The sequence below is a fragment of the Drosophila montana genome, unplaced genomic scaffold (genome assembly GCF_035044405.1).
Source record: "Drosophila montana isolate Dmon_TW-CO22-7 unplaced genomic scaffold, ASM3504440v1 contig_3200_1, whole genome shotgun sequence".
Taxonomy (NCBI): Eukaryota; Metazoa; Arthropoda; class Insecta; order Diptera; family Drosophilidae; genus Drosophila; species Drosophila montana.
This window is the reverse complement of record NW_026998080.1, coordinates 8,507,547-8,527,212: the sequence shown is the minus strand read 5'-3', so window position 1 is coordinate 8,527,212 and position 19,666 is coordinate 8,507,547. Positions and strand designations below refer to the sequence as shown.

General features: G+C 41.8%; 2 protein-coding genes across 3 annotated transcripts in view; one reads left to right on the top strand and one right to left on the bottom strand.

Annotated features, from left to right (window-relative positions):
- The window catches only part of Stacl (Stac-like), a 79,739-nt gene that overhangs the window by 39,205 nt on the left and 20,868 nt on the right, over positions 1–19,666 (bottom strand). The gene's annotated exons all lie outside the window — the stretch shown is intronic.
- Positions 18,094–19,265, top strand: LOC135431772 (uncharacterized). 2 transcript variants are annotated; one of them, XM_064687080.1, is made up of 3 exons: positions 18,106–18,515; positions 18,567–18,690; positions 19,076–19,265. In XM_064687080.1, exons 1-3 carry the CDS (start codon positions 18,177–18,179, stop codon positions 19,183–19,185), a joined length of 573 nt encoding a protein of 190 aa, XP_064543150.1. In that variant the 5' UTR covers positions 18,106–18,176; the 3' UTR covers positions 19,186–19,265. The 2 variants fall into 2 exon arrangements, with proteins under 2 accessions (XP_064543151.1, XP_064543150.1); XM_064687081.1 differs by lacking the exon at positions 18,567–18,690 and having other exon boundaries at positions 18,094–18,515.

Here is a 19,666-nt window from a genome sequence, read left to right as displayed (position 1 = left end):
TCGAGTTGCCTTTGAGCGGTGGCAAAAAGTTGACAAATAGTTTTCAAATACGTTTCCCAAATTTATGATGCAAGGCAGGCCAAAGTTTGAGCTTAAAATATTGATTAAAGTTGAAAAACTCACGGGGCAGTCGCACAAACACATAAAGTTTATAGTTAATACGTGAAGTAGCTAAAGTTATTGGTAAACTAGAATGTTTTCGTTTCATGTATGCCGGTGCGCTTGAAAAGTTCAGTTATTTTCAATTTCAACATGATAAACTAAGATTTCAAAGAAAAAATAATATTTGGCGCCCAACATGGGTCAAGGTAAAACTTATATGGTAGCCCAATTAGAGTGCCCTCTAGTTCAGCTTTATATACGATAGAATATGTTATATTTCAAATAATTTTACCAGTGAGTCACGAATTAAAGTGTGTCTTAGTTCTATATATAAATTAATAATAGTTGGCGCCCAAGGTAGGTCAAGGTAAATGGTCACCAATTAGAATGCCCGTTGGCTTAGCTTTTAGATTTGAGTAAGTTCTTTTTTACTTTTAAAGTTATCTGCCAAGTGATTCAAGGATTCAAGTTTCTCTTAGTTCTATGAATAAATAAATTATATGTCGCCCAACGTGTGTCAAGGTAAGATTTACATCGTAACCCTCTAGTTTAGCTTTGGATATGATTAGATAGCATGTTGTATTAAAAATACTTTCACAAGTGATTCCGGCATAAGGGTGTTTCTATAAATAAATAATGTTGGGCGTCCAATGTGGAGCAAGGACCTATATTAAATTTCTGTTACTAGAATGCGTTGTCTAGTTTTATGTTATATTTTCTGTGCTACTTCCAGCGATTGAGAAATTGAAGCTCACTAGCTTTAGCTCATATTTAATAACTGTATGGCTCCCAACGTGGGTCAAGCTACCAAATATCTCTCGACTATGTTAGAATAGCCTCTAGCTTTGCTTTCTGATTCGACAAAATTGGATGTTATATTCAAAGTATTTTCCCCTTGTTGTTATCGTGTTGCCCTTGAGCAGTGACAAGTTAGACAGACACATATATATTAAACAGACACTTTGCTAGTTGTTTGGCTGATGGAAACATCAATTGGTAATCAAATAGTTTGCAATGGCATCCCAAAAAGTTTGTCTGTCTGCTTTAATTGCATATTTTAGCTGCCATGGCTGGCTTAGAAGACTACATAATTGACTGCCAGCAGTGCCATTAAAAAGTAAACTGATATTACGCGCTATGCCCGCAGGGACGCTCAACTCAGTGCAGGCAGCTGGGAGCTAGCAGCCCGCAGCCCGCAGCCTGCAGCAAACCAGCTTGACACCCACACACAACCAAACGCCCGCTCACAGCCAGTTACTTGGCAAGTGAAAGTGAGAATGAGAGTGTCAAATTTCCGCTTTCAGCAGCCAGCCAGCCATTCAGCCAGCCAGCCAGTCAGCGAGGGAGTCCTCCAAACCGTGCCCAACCAAAGCCACCCCCATCCTGGCGGCAAGCAAACACTCTCAACTAAGCAAACAGTTGTCAATTTCTGGCAGCGCAAATATTTTTTCGCATTCGCCTTTTGCACTTGCCGAGCCGACACTTATGTTGACTTCAGTTCTTTTCTTTTGCTAATACCGAAGAAGGAGCGGGCGTCCTATTGTATTTGTTGTTGCCAGCGATATTAGAATTGGAATTGAAATGTGAAATGTGGCCCGCTCGCTGGAGCAGAAATTGTGCCCGTTAGCATTCATGTGGCAAGTGCCGCGAGAACTCAACAAAGTGGACTCGCAACAACGTGGTCAGCATTTATGCTGGTAGCGAAACAGAGAGACGGACATTGAGAGCGGAAAGCAGACATATGTGTACTGGCATGCCATGCAAATTACATTTGCGTCTCATGCAAATTGAGGTTTGCATATTTTGAGCAGCGCCCGAAAAAGTATGCTACAATTTCTGCTCAAGCTTAGCTTGGGAGTCAAAGGGAGACAAAGGGCGGTGTTGTTGGCAACAGTTACTCAGGTATTGGTATTCAAAAGGCAAAGGCGCAGGCTCAAAAATGTTCTAGCAACAATGACACTTGGCCGCCCACTCAACTGCATGTTTGTAAACGTTGCTCAGGCACAAGGACCTCTTGCAAGAAAGCCAACAAAATGGCAAATGTGCTGTGTCCCCAGACGCACATACACACGTGTGCACCAGTGTGTGTGTGTGTGTGGTTGGGTGTGTGTACAGCAGCTAGAGATAAGCGCATATAAAACAAGCTGAGTGGCTTGAGCCGCAAAACAAAAGCTACAAAATTCAGTGCAACGCACTCGACACGCCGCACACGCGCTGCGGCTGTTCATGTTCCCCAGAGAGCGTACATGTGTGTGTGTGCGTGTGTGTGTAGGTGTGCGAGTGTGTGAGTCATTTAACATGGCATGCTCGGCAGCATGCTGAGGTGCAGCGCACAAGCTGGGGAGGCCAAGGCACGACTGCCATCCAGTTACTGATGTGCAGATGAGCTCTTATCATACCCCTTAAAGAGGGTATTATGCTTAGGTCGGCTCGTATGTAACACAAAGGAGGTTACACTTGTATTTAAGCCATAGCTTGGCAGAGTATTGAGCTTCATTACGAAAAACAGTTTTAAGTGCAGCTCAGGTTCCGATCTGCTAATAATTAACAATATTCTATAATTTATCGATTGTTTACAGTTAATCGATTGTTTAAAACGATCGATTGCTTTTATCGGCATACAGGGTATTCAAGCTAGGCAAGCCCCAAGCTAGCTCTTCATCTAGGTTGTTATTTTGCTGCTGCTGTTTTTTTTGTTGTTGTTGTATTTTCGAGACTGTGCGATATCCGGCTTGAAGGATGTTTGCACTGTTGCTTCGGCAGCTGCTGTTGCTGCCACTGTGGCAAGCATGTTAAGTTGCGATTATAGGCTGTTAGTGCAACTGCCGATGACAAGCCAGAGGCAGGCAGAAGCGAGCGACTGCGATTTGCATTCTCGATTGGCCACATCACGAAGGACACGTGACACAACCAGTTTGCCCCTAATTGTTGTTGTTGTTGTTGTTGCGAGCAGAGTGCGGAGGGTCCGTGGTTGGCTTAGATTGATCAACTTGCTGGCGCTGCTGATAGAGTTGTGCTTAACGATTTGATTGCCCAGCGTTTGCCACATGAGCTGAAAATCGATGCGATTCATAACGACTCGCAATGCAAACTAATTAGCGGCTTATAAACGCTCAGCCCGAAAGCCACAAAAGCTGCTGGCAGGCATTTAACGAGGGTATTTATTTGATTTGCAGTTTTCGATTACATTTCCAATTTATTCGCTGGCTTCTGTCAGTTAATTTCTGTCTGAATTTCATTGAGTTTAGCGGCTGCTGTTGCAGTTGTCAGCATAATCGCATTGAGCCGTCATTAGTGTGACATTAATTAAGTTAATCGCCAGCCGCTGACAACATTTTGTTGCTGTTGCTCGGTCGTCTGTTGTTTCAATGCGTGTCATGAGTAGAAAATCGAAATCCAATTAAATGCTGCCCACTTCTGGACTAGGCCAGCCGGCCAATCCAGCCAACCCCCGCAACGACTTGACCCCTTGGCCCATGCATAATTCAGCGACAAATACGAGCTGTACAAACAAATTACGCCTCGCGCCGTTTGGGGGCAGAATTTACCGGACTTGGGGCATGACCCATTGAAAGGCTCGCTGGCCAGGTGAGTTGGCCTGGCTTATGACCAGGCAACCGGAACTCATCATTAATGCAAATGCTGTTAGGCAAACATCATTTGCTTAACCACTCAACCGGCTAAGAAAAGGGCCAACTTCTTGGCTTAAGCACAGTTTATGACATGCTTAGGGGCGTGATATTTGTCAACTTGCTTGACACAAACATATGACAAACAAGGTCGTGGATAATTAGGTACCTTATGCACCCACAATTTCCCACCAAAAACAAAGCTAGCTGCGTAAGACGCAAAAATTGAGAGGTACAAGAAAAATAACAAAACTCTAGACAAGTTGCTTGAAGGCCAGAAAAGAGCTTATGAAAACTTAAAAACTTAAATGGCAGCTGGAAATTTAACAAAGCTTAAGAAATTTATATTTAAGCTTCACTCCAAACTCTGCTTAAGGAGTGAAGGAAATTATTTGAACAGTAAAAGCAAATGATATAAAGATAGAGAAATAGTTTGTTAAATATGTAAAAATAACTTGACTTTACATAAACGCAGTTCGCAAAGAAAATCTATTTAAAAATTATTAGAAAATAGAGCATTTAATACCTAAATTTGGCAAACAATGTACGTACAAAGAATTAAAGAATTTTCACATTTATTTGCATTTTCCATGCTATTTGCGTAGTTCAGTTATATTTGCTACAAAATGCTTTGCTCAGAGCTGGCAAATTGATTGCCTTGGGCCGGCTGTGATTTATGTTTTCTGTATATATATATATAGAATCAATATACACTATATTTATATAGATTTATTTATAGATACGCATATTGCTACATTAAACTATTCAGTTGGCGTATTTGCAATTATTTTACGGCCAATTTGTTTTGCTTGGCGTGAACAGCGATAGAAAATCAATTGTGTGTGTGTGTGTGGAGGAAAAGTAATTGCATTTGCTGCTTTATGGCCTTCATTTGGCATGACTGACCGCATTTCGTATACGCAGCGCATAGCCACGTTCACAGTAATAAAGTCACACTGAGCCTTAGGGCTCATTATGTATACACTAGCTCGGAGCAGGCATCAAAGATGCTGTCAGCGTCTGGCTATGACAGCAGGCGGCTCCGAGCCCAAGGAAATGAACTCTTTTGTGGCATGTTATTGTGGTTTCATTCAATTATGGCCAAGCGAATTGCTTTAATATTTTATGTACGCTGAATGCTGTCACAGGATGCGATGCTGTACCATATATGCAAACAGGAAATCAATAAGTGCACTTGCCGCAGATGCAGATGCAGATACAGATACAGCTACAGATACAGATACAGCTACAGATACAGCTATAGATACGTATACGGTTGCACTTACAGCTGTGGCAGCAGCTGCTGTGTAGCATATTGTGCGGCTGTCAGCCATTTGTTGCCACAGTTTTCATAATTGAACAACTGACAAGCCAAAGGGGCTCGAGTCAAGGTGCAAGGTGCAAAGTGCGAGTGTAGCAAATGTTTCAAAACTTGCTCGCATTCTGTTACATAAATTATGGTTGTGTGTGTGTGTGTGTCACAGTTGACAGCCTGAATATAATATTCAAGGAGGCGGACCAAAGTTGAAAACTAAGAAATTCCCTCGATTACTTAAAGAGCCAGCAACAACAAATATATATAAAAAAAAGATGATAGTAAGGGGAAAAGCCAGCAGACAGCAGACGGCAGACGGCTAAGACAGCATCATGAATAAATGCACGCATACATATGCATATTGAGAGCGCTGTATGTGTGTGTGTGTGTGTGTGCGTGTGTGGGCGCGCACAAAAGCATGCTACACAAAACGCAGAAGAAATGACAATGCTGTCGTCGTCTTTTTGCCAACGTCGCCAACGCTTAAGCGCAAACAAATCATGCGCCAGCAGACAATTGAAACTGCGCCAGTGTGTGTGCGAGTGTGTGTGTGTGTATGTGTGAATCTGTGCCCAGGCATGTCGCTGCTCGGTTCGGTTTGCTCTCCAAAGTGCACTCGAGCGTTAAGAAATGAAAATACTATTTAAGCCATTTTATCAACATAATCGTAAATCATTTTGCACTTTTCGCATAAAAGTCGTTGGGCAATAAAGGACCCAATTGTCTTGTGCATATAATTTGTTATTGGATTGCTGTCCCTAGCCCCTACCCTCCCCCAATTGCTCTCCTCCTCCTCCGCGCTGCCTAACACTTTAAGCCCTCGTCAGCAATGGCAAAATTTTGCTGGGGGGCATATCGCGACGGGGCAGAGGGGAGGGGAGGGGAGGGTTGGCAAATGGTACTGCGTTGGCAGCTGCTGCTTTGCTTTTAGTGTTGATTTTCTCGGGTTTTTCGCTGTCATGTATATTTTTAGCTCGCAACCTGCCCGCCCGCGTCGCGTCTAGCTGCAGCAGCCCGAGCTTTTGCTCCTTTTTGTCATACATTTCACGCTCGAGAGCGCACAATGGCCAAGCGACTGGAGACCACATCATTATATATGAGCTGTGCCGCACACGTACGCACTGCTGGCGCGAGAGAGAGAGGGAGGCAGAGGCGGGACGAAGCAGCAGCAGCAACTGGAGCTGAAGCTCTGGCCATAATGGCTGTCAATGTGCCAGTTGTTATTGTTGCTGTTGGGCTTTGTTGCGCCTTAGATGTTCTTGTGCCTGTGGACTTATCGCCCACGCTTACACTTAGTAGCTTATCTATGGCTCTACGGCATCTTGAGGCAACACTGGAATATTTGTCCAGGGCTTCCAAATTGCACTTAAGGCCAAGCACAGCTTGTGCCACACACGCAGGACACATAGTTTTCGCTTTGAATTCATAAAATTGGCACGTGGCCTGCACTACAAAATCATCCAATTAAAATTCCATGCGAACGAATTTAACGCACGAGCCGTTGAACATTTTCACCCACAAGAGAGACAGAGAGAGAGAGAGAGAGAGAGAGAGAGAGAGAGGGGCGGGCGAATGGCAGCATGAAAGCGCAAAATGTTTTCTTTGTAAATATTTGTGTTAACACCACCCACTCGCAAAACCAGCTGGAAGCTATTGGCCATAACCATTTCAATCTTGACCAACCGATTGCCCGCCTGTCTCTCTCCAAAGGTAGTTTTCAGCTAGCTAACAATGCAACTCGGTATTTTCAGCAGGGGGCAATCAACAGAGATTGCAAATGTTTCAACCATTTATAGGGTTGCAATCCTGTTTAAAGAAATGCAATTAAGCAAAACAGAAACAGAGCCAAACAGAGCTGCAGCAGCAGCTCAAAGGCAAAAGGCTTCGGCGAGTGGCATAAGCCAAGCTGAAGTCATGACAGGCAAATTAATGCAGCTGTCGCCAGCAGAAAACAAGCTGAAATAGACCGAAAGAATTAACTGAAAGTGGGACAGTGAGATACCCAGTAAAATCAACTATGCGAAACAAACAAAAGTCTCGACTAAGCAACAAACTCTTATCAACTTTAAGTTCTTAAAAGCACTAAAATAAATAATATATTATGTTATTACGATTTCGTTTTTGCACGAATAAATCACTCTAATTCCAAATTTTTTGATATTTTTCAACACTGTTAAGTTTTAGACAATTATGGAAATTATCTCTTGAGTATTTTGAATAAAGTTTGATTAAATTTCATAAAGACTTTCAATATTTCAGTCACAAATGTAAAAGAGCATATTTTTGTATACTTTTCAACACTGCTAACTGCTACTTAACAGAGCTGTAAGCGTGAACAGAGGTACAGTTAAGCCCATGGAAATAACATGATGTATTTAACAGAATGGAAAGGCTACACATAACATAATGTTAGCGAACTGCTTACTTAATTCGTTGCAACGATTGTTAAGCTACATACAACCTTATGTACACGCTTTAAATATAATAATCCACGCCTTCCAAGAAACATTAAATATCTGCTTTTTACTAGGCTCCAGGGTATTCAAACAAAGCAACAAAAAAAGAAGTCTAAAAAAGGCAAGATATTTTTTCCATTAAAAGCGATTTTGCGTTCGTTTTCCATTAAAGCCAGCCACGTACTTGCCCATAAGATGGTTACCCCAAGGCGCATTTGAGGCTTAAACGCGACACGCCCACGCACAAATACACACACACGCACACACATTGAGAGAGATATGTAAGCGAGTAAAACCTGCAAATATATAAAAGAAAAGGCCACGTGCTGCGCGTTTTGTGCCAATGCTGCAAAACTTTTGGCCTTGTAACACTTGCACTTGTGCACACACACACATACACTCTAACACACTCTAGCACACACATACATTTATTGTATTTGCAACATGTGCTTCTTGTGCATTCGAAAAGTGCGGCTCGAAGTGCCGCTGCGCTCCGTTCAGCTGGAGCTGAGCTTATGGCTGCCAACTTTGCCGAATTTGCGGGCTAGTAACGATGCTTTAATTGAAACCGAAACGTGCCGTGCAGCTGCAACATCTCTACGTGCCAAGTGATACGTAAAAGGAACTGCCAGAAACTCTCTAGTATCCGAGAAACTTGCCACCTCTCTCTCCCTGCCACGGGCAACTCCACCTGCCAACTATTAACTGCCAGCTGTCAAGCGTGAGTTGTAGTTGGATTCGCAATCAAGTTGTCACAGCAACTGGCAGCCAGCTGCAAAGATTAAATGACACACAGCACCCAAATACACACACACACACAGAGAGAGAGAGAGAGGGAGGGAGATGGAGAGAGGGGGCACACCCACCTCGTATTGATATATTGCAAATTGATGGTGTCACATTGGCAGCTCCTGCAACCCCGCATAACGGACAAATGCAAAATTGCTTGTCAATGCGCCGCACGTGGCATCATTTAGCACTTACCCCCGACATGCCCGCCCCACCCTCCCCCTCCCACTCTTTTGACATGGCGCTGCACAATCAGCGAAACATGTGCCATACAACAAAAAGCCACAACTGGCCAGCGGCTCTGAGGTAATTCTTTCATTGATTTCGCCTGTCGACGACAAATTTTGTTGCACTTTGGCTCCACTCGAGCCGGGCATGTTGCAGTTGCGTGTCAGACACACAGACACAGCTAGCCACGCCCACTTTTTTGAGTAATGCACGCAAAAGCATTAACGACAGCAGCAATAAAAATTCATGACTTTGGGGCCTGAGCAATTTCGGTTGTGTGGCGGCATGTGTGTGTGTATGTGATTTGGCTGCCTAATGTGCGAGTGAATATGGAAATGTTGGGAGTTGACGATGCTCGTTGACTTTCCAAATGGTTTTGTGTTAATTGCGTATGCATATGCATGTCATATGCGGCGTATGCGTGATTTCGATGAAACGAACGCCGCCGAACTATGCAATAGTTATTGACCACACAAATGCGGCTGCCGTGGCGTATGCGCAATTTTTTCACAGTATGCCACCAAACAGAAAAAAAAAAAAAAAACGAATAAAAGAGCAAAGAACATAGTTGAAAACCACAAAAAATGCTAGCCAGCAGCTTGTATGTGTGTGGGTGTGTGCAATAAAAAACTATGCAGACTAAAAGTTGTTTGTAAAATTCAAACAGCTTGGGTCTGCCCCACTCAACCGCCGGCTGTGTGGGCGAGTGCATGAAAAACCACACACACACACACACACACACACACCCATACAGAGTTGCAAATACAGTGATAATTAAAGTTTCGACAACAGCAGCAACAAAAACAACGAGAACAACAAAAACAACGACAAGAGCGACAGCAACACAAAAGTCACTCGAGCTTTATTACTTTGTGTCCTGCTGGGGCCGAAACTGGCTGCGTTTTCTTTAGCTACATATTTAAACAACGCTGTTTGGCAACACTTGTGTGTCCTGTGCGGCCAGACAACATGTAGATGCCGCTAGTTCCACCAGCAACAACAACAACAACAGCAAATGTAAAAGTTGTAACAACATCCTTATGCGATAACAAGGCAGCAGAGGCAACACCCCCGACAACAACAACAGGCGGCAGGCAGTGCAAAACTTATTTGCATAAATAAAAATTGAAAAGCGGAAAATAAAAAATGTTTGCAACAGCAGCAACACGAGGCACTGGGACAACGGCAAAGGCAGCAGCCATGTAGTTAAGTGTATGGCAAAATAAAAGACAAGTGCCGAGGCAAATAGTCAAAGTTTTGCCTTTGAAGGCAGCCAAACACTGGAACACAACACGCAATAAAAGAGAAACTGTGAGAAAAGCTCTGAGAAACTGTATGAGAGTCGCAGAGAATTAGGCAGAAACTGGCCTGCAAGGCAAAAGTGGCAAGTCGCAAGTGGCAAGTGGCAAGTGGCAAGTGCCCGGGCGTTGCATAGATTATGCAGACTGTAAATGTTATTATATTTTATTTTTATTTATTTTTTCACTTTCATGTCTCTTTATGTGCTGCACTTCAATTGTCTAGCGGGCATATTAAAATATAATTTTTGTGGAACTTTTGCTTTTAGAGTTGAGCGCGTGTCTAAATATTCATGCGTGACACGAGCAGAACACGAGATGTTGCTGTCGTGCTTCTGGCACGTTTTTCGTAGTGTTGAATAACTTTAAAAAGAGTCAAATACTTATTTCAAGTGTTAGGCAACTCCAAAAGCAGCCCAACTTTAGTTCAAAGTGCTGAACAACTTTAAAGAGAACCCAGCTTTAGTGACAAGTGTTGCACAACTTTAAAGAAAGCCGAACTCTAGCTAAAAGTGTTGAAGAACTGAAAAAAGAGCCCAGCTCTAGCTACAAGTAGTAAGCGAAGAGATTACAACTCTAACTTAAAGTGTTGTACAACTTTAAAGAGAGCTCAACTCTACCTAAAAGCAACTCCTAAGTGAGCTCAACTCTAGCTACAAGAGTTAATCAACACCAAAGAAAGCCCAGCTCTAGCAACGAGTGTTGAAGAAGAAATTTATAAAAAAAAAAACAATTAAAATATTTTAAGCTGCAACAATTTGTTGTCAAATAACTCACGGGAAAAAATTCTTGACTAGAAATTATACAAAGCAAATATTTAAATATCGGAAAAAAAACAAATGTAAATGGAATTTTATGCTGTAATATCTAGTCAAGCAATTCAGCGGAAAAATTCCATTTTAGCGCACATTTTTCTCGGCAATATCTTGAAAATTTCAATTCAATTTTTTATACACATTGGAATTTAAGGCTCTGCTCTGATTTAATGTATGTGTTTGATGACCAGCCGAGTAAGAGGCATTGTTTAGATTTTTGCCAAGCCCAATATGGCCCAATTTAAAATGTATATATTTGATTAGCCTGATTATTCTTTATATTGAATTAGCGATTAGTATATTTTTGTCACGTTCGAAGTCAATTGCATGGGGAACAGAGTATTGTGCAGTCGAATGTTCAGAATGCGTTTGGCTTCTGCTTTTTCTATTTAGTCAGCTACTTCTTTGTCCTTTGCCAAGTCACAAATTATCAACTTATTTAAATAATTTTTAGCACAGGGTAACCTTGAGTCGAGCCAGCGTTTATTTGAGAATATTTGCCAATTTTTGTTTCAGCTATTCTTGTATTTTATTTTCGTGTGCCATAAGCTTGACATCTGAAGTTACGTCTGAAGGTCTGGGCTGGCCTGCTTATTGGATATGCAATGGGAAAATGAAATTATATTTTCTTCGCGCTGGCTGCTGCGGGCTTAACTTTGCCACAATATTTTGAAAAACGAATCAGCAATACAAAAGTGAACAAAGCAGCGGCGAAAGGGAGAGGAGCAGAGGCAGAGGCAGATGTAAAGCAAGGGAAAGCCCATGTCAAGCCACAAATATGTGTGTGTTTGTGTGTGTGTGGGTGGGGGGCGTGGCCACAACCCATTCGCGTGGGCGTAAAAGTGCTGTAAAATACATGTAAATATATATATATATATGTATGTAAATAAGTATGGAAATTGGCAAGAGCGAGGCCAGAAAGCGACACCCGCTCATTAAATATACAACGAATGAAATGTCAACGTGGAAATTAATTAACTCAATTGCGCAGCTTTGACTTTCGGTGCAAGGCGTGGAAGTTGTGTGGTTTGTGGGGGGTTGGGGGGTTGGAGCGCACTCTGCGGTCGCGTTTGGCGGTCGCAGGCGAAATTCGGGCTCATATTTCAATCAAAAACGGCGACAGCTGCGTGCCAGCAGCATAAGCTGCAACATAATTTTGGCAAGAGTCCATCAACGGCTCCGCCTGGCTGAGGCGGCGTGTTGCTGCCACAGCGGAAGCCGCAGCATCAGCCTCATCAATATTTACAAGCGGCGTGCCGCAAATTTTGGCACACCCAAAACGGAGGCCTGTTTATGAGCTTAGGGAGCGTGGGCGTGGGCGTCGACGTGGGCGAGAAAGGGCGCAAAGTTAATTGCTAAATGACAAAAACATACAAAGGGGCGTGGTGCCAATGGGGGGCACACGAGAAAAAAGCCAAACAGACAGAGAACGAGATAGAGCGCGGTAGAGACACTTGACAGAAGGCACAACTGTAGCCACTTTGGCTTTTTGCGGGGGGCGTGGCAGTTGCCCCAAGATTAATGTGCGGCAATTAAACGTTTAAGTGTTGATTAATGTGACTTTGCCATATTTAAGCCCAAACAAAGCGGGCGCCGAGCAGGCGGCCAGCTGGCTGTCAATCAGAGAAAGTAACCAACAACAAAAAAAAAGTAATAGAGGCGGAAGTGAAACTGGGAAACTGAGAAAAAGAAAATATGCAAAATGTTGTTTTGGCCTAATTCGGGTCACTGGCATAACCATAAATTCCAGGGGCTAGGTGCAGCCAGAGCAGAACTCAAATTGAAAGACATTCGCATTTATCATCTTTACGGTTTAACTGCCAAAGTGCTTTGAAGGGAAACCAGCCAAGTGTAAACCAGAACAGAACAGAACAGAACAGAGCAGAGCGAAGCAAACAAGCTAAAAAAAAAAACAAGTAAGGTTCTAGTCAGGAGCTCCCGACTAGGGGATACCCTGAACCCTCTTCTTCCAACTGGCGATAGGTATAAAATTAAAGATACTTGATATATATATATACTATTCTAGAAGCTACATGTCAAGTTTGGTGACTCTAGCTCATATTATTTACCGAAATTGCTCAAAAACAGGATTTCGATATCGATTACTTGGAAACGGGACAAGTTATCGATTATCGGAAACAAACTCGATCTGCCCATGGACTAGGAGGACCTACAGCTAAAATTTCAAGTCTCTAGCTCTTATAGGCTCTAAGATCCTTGCGTTTATAGATACCGACGGACGGACAGACAAACAGACGGACGGACAGACGGACAAACTGACAGACAGACGGACATGGCTAGATCGACTCGGCTTTTGATGCTGATCAAGAATATATATGCTTTATGGGGTCGGAGATGCTTCCTTCTGCCTGTTACATACATTTGCACAAATACATTATACCCCTTTTATAAAAAGAAAAACTTGCTGCTGCTGCTCCACGGCATTGGCAAAGTCAAACAATGTTGTGCGCCTTACTATTTTTTTGTTATCCCCGTGTTCCAACTCGCACAAGCGCTGGCTGTGTTTATCTTGACAGCGCCACGCCCCCTAAAAAAAAAAGGGATGGCAGCAAGGTGAAGTATAAACTATGAACGTCAAATAAAACGCACGCCGGATAAGGCGCGCTGCAATTAAATGTATGAAATATGGCCATTGGCAAGACACAAAGTCAAAAATCCACAAGCTGCCAGCTAAAAACACAAACCTATATCCTCAACTTTGCACAACATCCTTGCACTTTACTCAGCGCAACAACAACAACAAGAACTATTATGTCCATCTGGGGAGAGTTTTGGCGGACAGAAATATTTGCTCAAGTGGCAAGAGAAAATGCCTGCGTCCAAAATGCTGTCAAAACAAATGGCCAGCAAGGATTATGACAGCATTTCGGTTGATTTTCAAATGAAATTTTAATGAATGAAAACAGCCAGAAAACTTTAGCTCCAAACAGACGCAGGCAAACAATCGGTCGAGAAATAAATAATATAAACCAAAAATGCGGCACTTGTCGTGCGTCAACAAATTCTTGGTGAAATCTTGCAAAGGCTGCGCCCAAGCTGATCCGAGCTGCTCGAAATCTGTCTGCCAAGTGCTGCAGCAACAACAACAACAACAACAACAACAGCTAAATAACCACAAAAAGCAGCTGCTTTTGCACTAAGAGCTGCGCACAGCTTGCTGTTCAGATTTGCGCTTAAATATTTATCAACTTCGAACAGCAGCCACGACAAGCGGCAGAGTTGGAGCGCAAATATAAAGACAAGCATTTAAATACTCTACCAAAAACTATTAAAAATTGCACATTTAAATCTTAAATGCCGCTTACGTATAATCTTTAGGCGATTGTTGCATGTTTACCTGAGCTGGCTTTTGATTTTAATACAAAGAGAAAATCATACGATATTCTTACTAAGGGAAATCGTTTGAGCCACAGAATAATTGTAAGAGGAAAAATAAAATACACCGTTTGGGGCACATACAAGCTTAAAAGTTCATTATATTAAAAAAAGGAAAGACTTTATACGATTTATTTATGGAAAAACTGATTTGGTTCGCAGAGTATTGATATTTGAGAGCTCAAATAAATTGTAGACTTTAATGGGACCTTTCTTGCGAACAGATCAAGCAACATGGTCACATATTCTATGTATTCTCAGCATTATGCTAAAAACATATTTATACTATGGTCAATGATTATCTTATGATCGACAACATGATAACAACCATATGATATAGTGAAAAGTGAGTAGTGAGTAAAGCTTTATCGATATCTCACGTTTCTTTCATTAACAGAGAAGACAAAGCTAGCACAAAAATCGTTTAAAATGTTTTATATTAATGCTAATAGAGAAAGGAGTCGGAATTAAGCGAAGCAGCGCATGGAATCTAAAAGTAAATGTTATTCCGTTCCATTAAAATAGTAAATTAGAAATGCAACTAAAACAGTATAAATAAATGAATAGTACATAAATAAATTAACAAAAACAAGTAAGAGTGCTCTAAACGGGAATGCCAGACTAGGGGATGCCCTGAACTTGGCGATATGTATAAAATGAAAGATTTTGAAATACTATTCTAGAAGCTAGCTCCTAAAACCTAATGAATTGCTCAAAAAACAGTATTTTCATATCGATTTTTGTCTTGCCTTGATTGCTTGTGAAACGGGGCAGGTTATCGATTATCGGAAAGAAATTCTTACTGCGCGGGCTGAACTATTTTCAAGTCTATAGCTCTTATAAGTTCTGAGATCGACGCGTTCATACAGACGGACGGACAGCTGGACGGACGGATTTGGGTAGATCGACCCGACTATGCTGATCAAGAATATATATACTTTATGGGGTCGGAGATGCTTCCTTCTGCCTGTTACATACATTTGAGCAAAAATATTATTCTCTTTTTACCCATTTTCAATGGGTTCAGGGTATAGATGTTAATATTAAATATTTAAACAAGGAGAGTTTTTGTTAAATATATTTGAATATTCCAAAAAAACGATCTTTATACGAGATCTAGAGTTCCAAAACTGTCAGCAACATAAAGATTCAGCCTGACATTTACGAGTTTTTATCCTGTCCAATTATCTCCACCAAAACGTAACACAACTCACAATAAACTCAAACTACCCACAGCAAGTGTATTGCAAAATGTTCGAATTGAAGCATTATTTGTATTTTTAATAGTTATTCGAGAGTCCGGAGAGCAGCAGCAATAAAATGGAACAAATGAAACAACAGGAAGGACAGCGGAAAATGCAGGCATATAATAATTATTTACACGCCGCAAAATTCAGCAAATTAGTTGATGCAAACATCCTTCTGATAAAAATGCCGACTGCGTGCTGGCTGATTAATTGACACGGACAGGGGGCAGAGGGGGCAGGGGGCATGCTACGGGGTTGCACAATGGCATGATGACTTTAATTAAATTTCCTTAGCCGGCAACAATCCTTTTATGGCGCCATTTTGCAGGCAGACGACTTACAAGCTGACCTGTGTGTGTGTGTGTTTTGGTGTGCGTGTGTGTGTGTCTGTGTGTGTGTTTTGCGTGTGTGTGGGTGTGCGTGTGTCTGCGCTAATGAAAATCAAACGTTGCAGCGCGTTCAACTGTCCCAGCGGCTAAGCAAAATGAATGGGAGCCGACTCTGCTGCTGCTCCCGCCTGCTGCTCCAAGCGGCAGCATCTTGTGATTTATTATTAAACACGAATATGAATTTCTCAGAGCAGCGGGCGCTAGGCACAAAACAACAACAACAACAACAGGGACAACAACAGGAACCAGAACAAAGGGCATACACAATAAGCGCTGAATCCTGGGCTCGGGACCTGTGGCATTTTGATGCGCACTTTTATGATTAATTAAAATTTATGTGCGGCAGGCAGCAACGGCAGCAGCAACGACAACAATAATTATCTTTGCCTATGCGGCGACCTATGTTTGGCAGCGCCCAATTAAGTGCGAGCCAAAGATTGAGTGCTGTCAACCGCGCCACGCCCACAGCAGCCGCACAGCTAATTGTGGCCACAAACTATGCGCAGAGCAAAAAAGAAATGAAAGAAACGCATTTTATATTTATTAAAGCAATAAAATAAAGTACAGCCACGCCCACTGCGCTACGCCTGCAACAGTTTGGCCAGATAACGTGTCCTGGCAGCAGCAGCAGCAGCAGAGAAATATCGCCATGTCATAGCCGTCATGCAGGTCGCTCCCAAAGGACTCAACTCACGTTACATAAATTAAGCAGTATGTGTGTGTGTGCGAGTGTGTGTGTGTGCTGGGGGTACGTGTAAATTGGTATTGTTGTTGGCAACATTTTGGACTACGCCTACGCCTTATGTTAACCGCTTGCCCTGGGCTGGTCCCAGCGCACGGATTTGGGGGCATATCTAGCAAGGGCGTCGCAATAAATTTAAAATTAACCCTTTTAGTTGACCTTAGACCCACAATACGGCTGCTGGCTCAATCTATTTGGGCAAGCGCTGGGTTACGGTGCCACGCGCCACGACAACCTCCAAATAGTTGTCAACTAGTTCAGACAGGCGGGAAAATTTCATTTCATTTGCATGCGGCAGGCAGGCATCTATTCAAATGTCAAGTTATCTATTTTGTGTAGCATACATTTGGGCGCCACGTCAAACGTGAAAGGCATGTGCCTGAGCCGAGGGAAATGACAAAATGTTTGCGCTTGACTTGGCCGCGTTGGGCAAATGCCATTTATTATATATTAAACATTCATAGCGATAAACAATAAACGGATTATTATTGACAAATTATACTTTATAAGCCTGGACTTGGGCCAAACAGTCCAAATATGTTAAAAGACCTTTCGTTAGCTTCGAGTCTGATCAACTAGTCTATGCCAAATTCTAGAGAAAAGCTTTCTTTTTAATACATATATTTGCCTTGTCTATATTTACACCCCATACACCCTTTATCAGCTATGCACAGGGTATAAAATAGCCGCAAGGTTAAAGCAAACAGACTGAAAAATTTATTTTTATATATAACGCAGCAATAAAATAAATGAAAAGTGAAAATTATTTGCAACTGCAATCGGCAAATTGAATAATTGTTTGTGAAAAATAAACAAAGTTAAGCATTTAATTAATATTTATTTTGCTTTTAAGTTGTCACTTTAAAAGTTAAGCCCAGCTGCATTAAAGTTAATTAAGTAAAGTGTTGATATAATTAATTTAATAAAAATATGAAATGCTTTTCAGCTTCATTCAAATCAAACGGGCTGCCGCTCATTGTCCTAAGATGACGTGGCCAAAATAAATGCCATTGAAAGCCAGAACTAAGTAATCATGGCTCGAACAAAGACAACAACAAAATGTGAAAATGCCAATACACACGCACACACACACAGGCAGCTGCACAACCACAATGGCATGCTGGCCGAAATGCTGCTGCGAGAGGCGGCAATTGGCAGGCCAGCAGCAGGCCGAGTAGGTAAGTGGCAGAGAAGGGGAGGAGCGCGGGGCGCGGGGCATATGGCAATGGACACAAAGTTCAAGTGGCCAAGTCAAGACAATTCGAAAAATGCTTTTAAAAGGAAATCAGTAAAGGAATTTCGCTTATGGCCAACTGATTGTGCCAATGGCAGCAGAGTAAGCGGCAGCGCAATTTGAGCCAAGGACTGCGACTGCGACTTAGCTGGAAGTGAGACAGAGAAAGCGAGAGAGCGTGAGCAAGTGAGAGAGAGAGAGAGAGAGAGAGGGGTAGAGAGTTATAGCTGAAAGCTGGATGCTTGGAAAATTGAATTGTTTTAGATTTTGTTCCCATTTTCCGGCGTTTTCGCTTTCGCTGCGCCAAACAAATAAATCAAATTGGATTTTCTTCTGCACTTAATTTCGTCTAGGAAATTGCACAAAATGGCACAAAACTCAATAAAAAGAAAATCGTAATCAAAAGCAGCCGAAAACAATCAAAAGCTTAGGCACAACTAAGTAGGCTTTCGCTGGGCTCAACACGCTCACATTTGCCAAACGAAATTCTTTTTGATTAACAATTCGTTTCACGTCAAGAATTTTAGCGATTCTCAATGTCTTTTCCAAATTTGCTGCAAGGCGTCAATCAAGGAATCGGGGATATAGCTTGGCGACAACGCCTCAATGGCGTTACCCAGCACATGGAGAATCTGAAGAGCTGCTGTTTCTTCTTCGATCTAAAATTCGGCTGCAAGCTAATTGCCCTGTTCGAAGCTCTTTCCGGTCTATGGCAGATATATCATGGCTACAAGGAACTATTTGTCCACAAGGATCGTCTCTTAGCGCCCGAGTGGATTGATACGAAAGTTGCCCAGCACAGTGCACAATTCAGCTTTTTCCTGGCCCTCGTTGGGGTTTTCAGCGCCCAACTACTTTTGGCAGGCGTCATCTTTGTGAGTATTAACTAGCCGAATACTCTTTCTACATGTTAACACTCTCTATAGGAGCGCAAGGTGTGCGTCTTGCTTTGGATTTATGTGACAGCCTTGTGCACACTGATTTACATGTTTTACACACTGGTCTTCGACTGCATACCCGAGCTTTTGCTATTCGATGTATTCTCAGCAGGTTAGTTAAGATACTCACAATACCCTTTCAGACTAGAACATATCTACAACTTTGTATGGCGCTTCGGTTTCACAGATGCTTTCTAAGTGTTACCAGCTTCGATAGGAGCTCATTTTTTGGTAGCAGTGTTGCAAAATGCAAAACTAAAAACATCGAAAATCTAGACAAGTTGTCTATCATTTGAAAAATGCAAAGCTCTTGTAAAAGACTACTAATGCGACTATTTTAAATTGTCTTACAACACTGCCTAGCAGCAAATGGCAACATTTTACAACACTACGCGCTAACTAACAAGCAAACTCAACACTGAATAACAATTCCACATAAAAATGAAATAGCGTACGAGCCATATATCATTTCGCCACTAAAGTGTAATATATTTCAGGTCTTGAGGCATATTTCATTGTGATTGCCTTGGCATACTATATGCAGATGCGACGAGTCGAGCACACAGACGACGATTTCGAAGTGCTCTTTACGGCTAGCGAGGCATAGAGAGCACAGCTTACATAATAATTGTATAGTTTGCATTTCAATAAGACAATTAAATGGAATAAAAAAGATTCATTGATGCAGTTTCTCAAGCATTTCTTACTACGCTAGCGTTCAAGATGTATAAAAACTAATTGGGCTAAAGCTTATATACATATATATAAATGCTTATTTGTATTATCATGCCATAATTCCGACCACTACAACCAATTTTTGAGCTATTTAAATTGTTATTATTGTTATTTTATTTATGGTTTTTTATGTTTTTTATGTTTTTTTGCTCTAATATGTACAAATGCAATGTCATTGTTTTAATAAATTGTACTAGTTGAACATGCGGTTATGATTATTGTATTATAAATTTATTATTTCGCATTTTAATTGTATTCGCTTACAACAATGAAAACTCGCGGAAATTGGAAATCGTTATTGAAATATGTGAACAATTGCATTTTTGCTAATCTTTTTATTACTCAAAAATTGA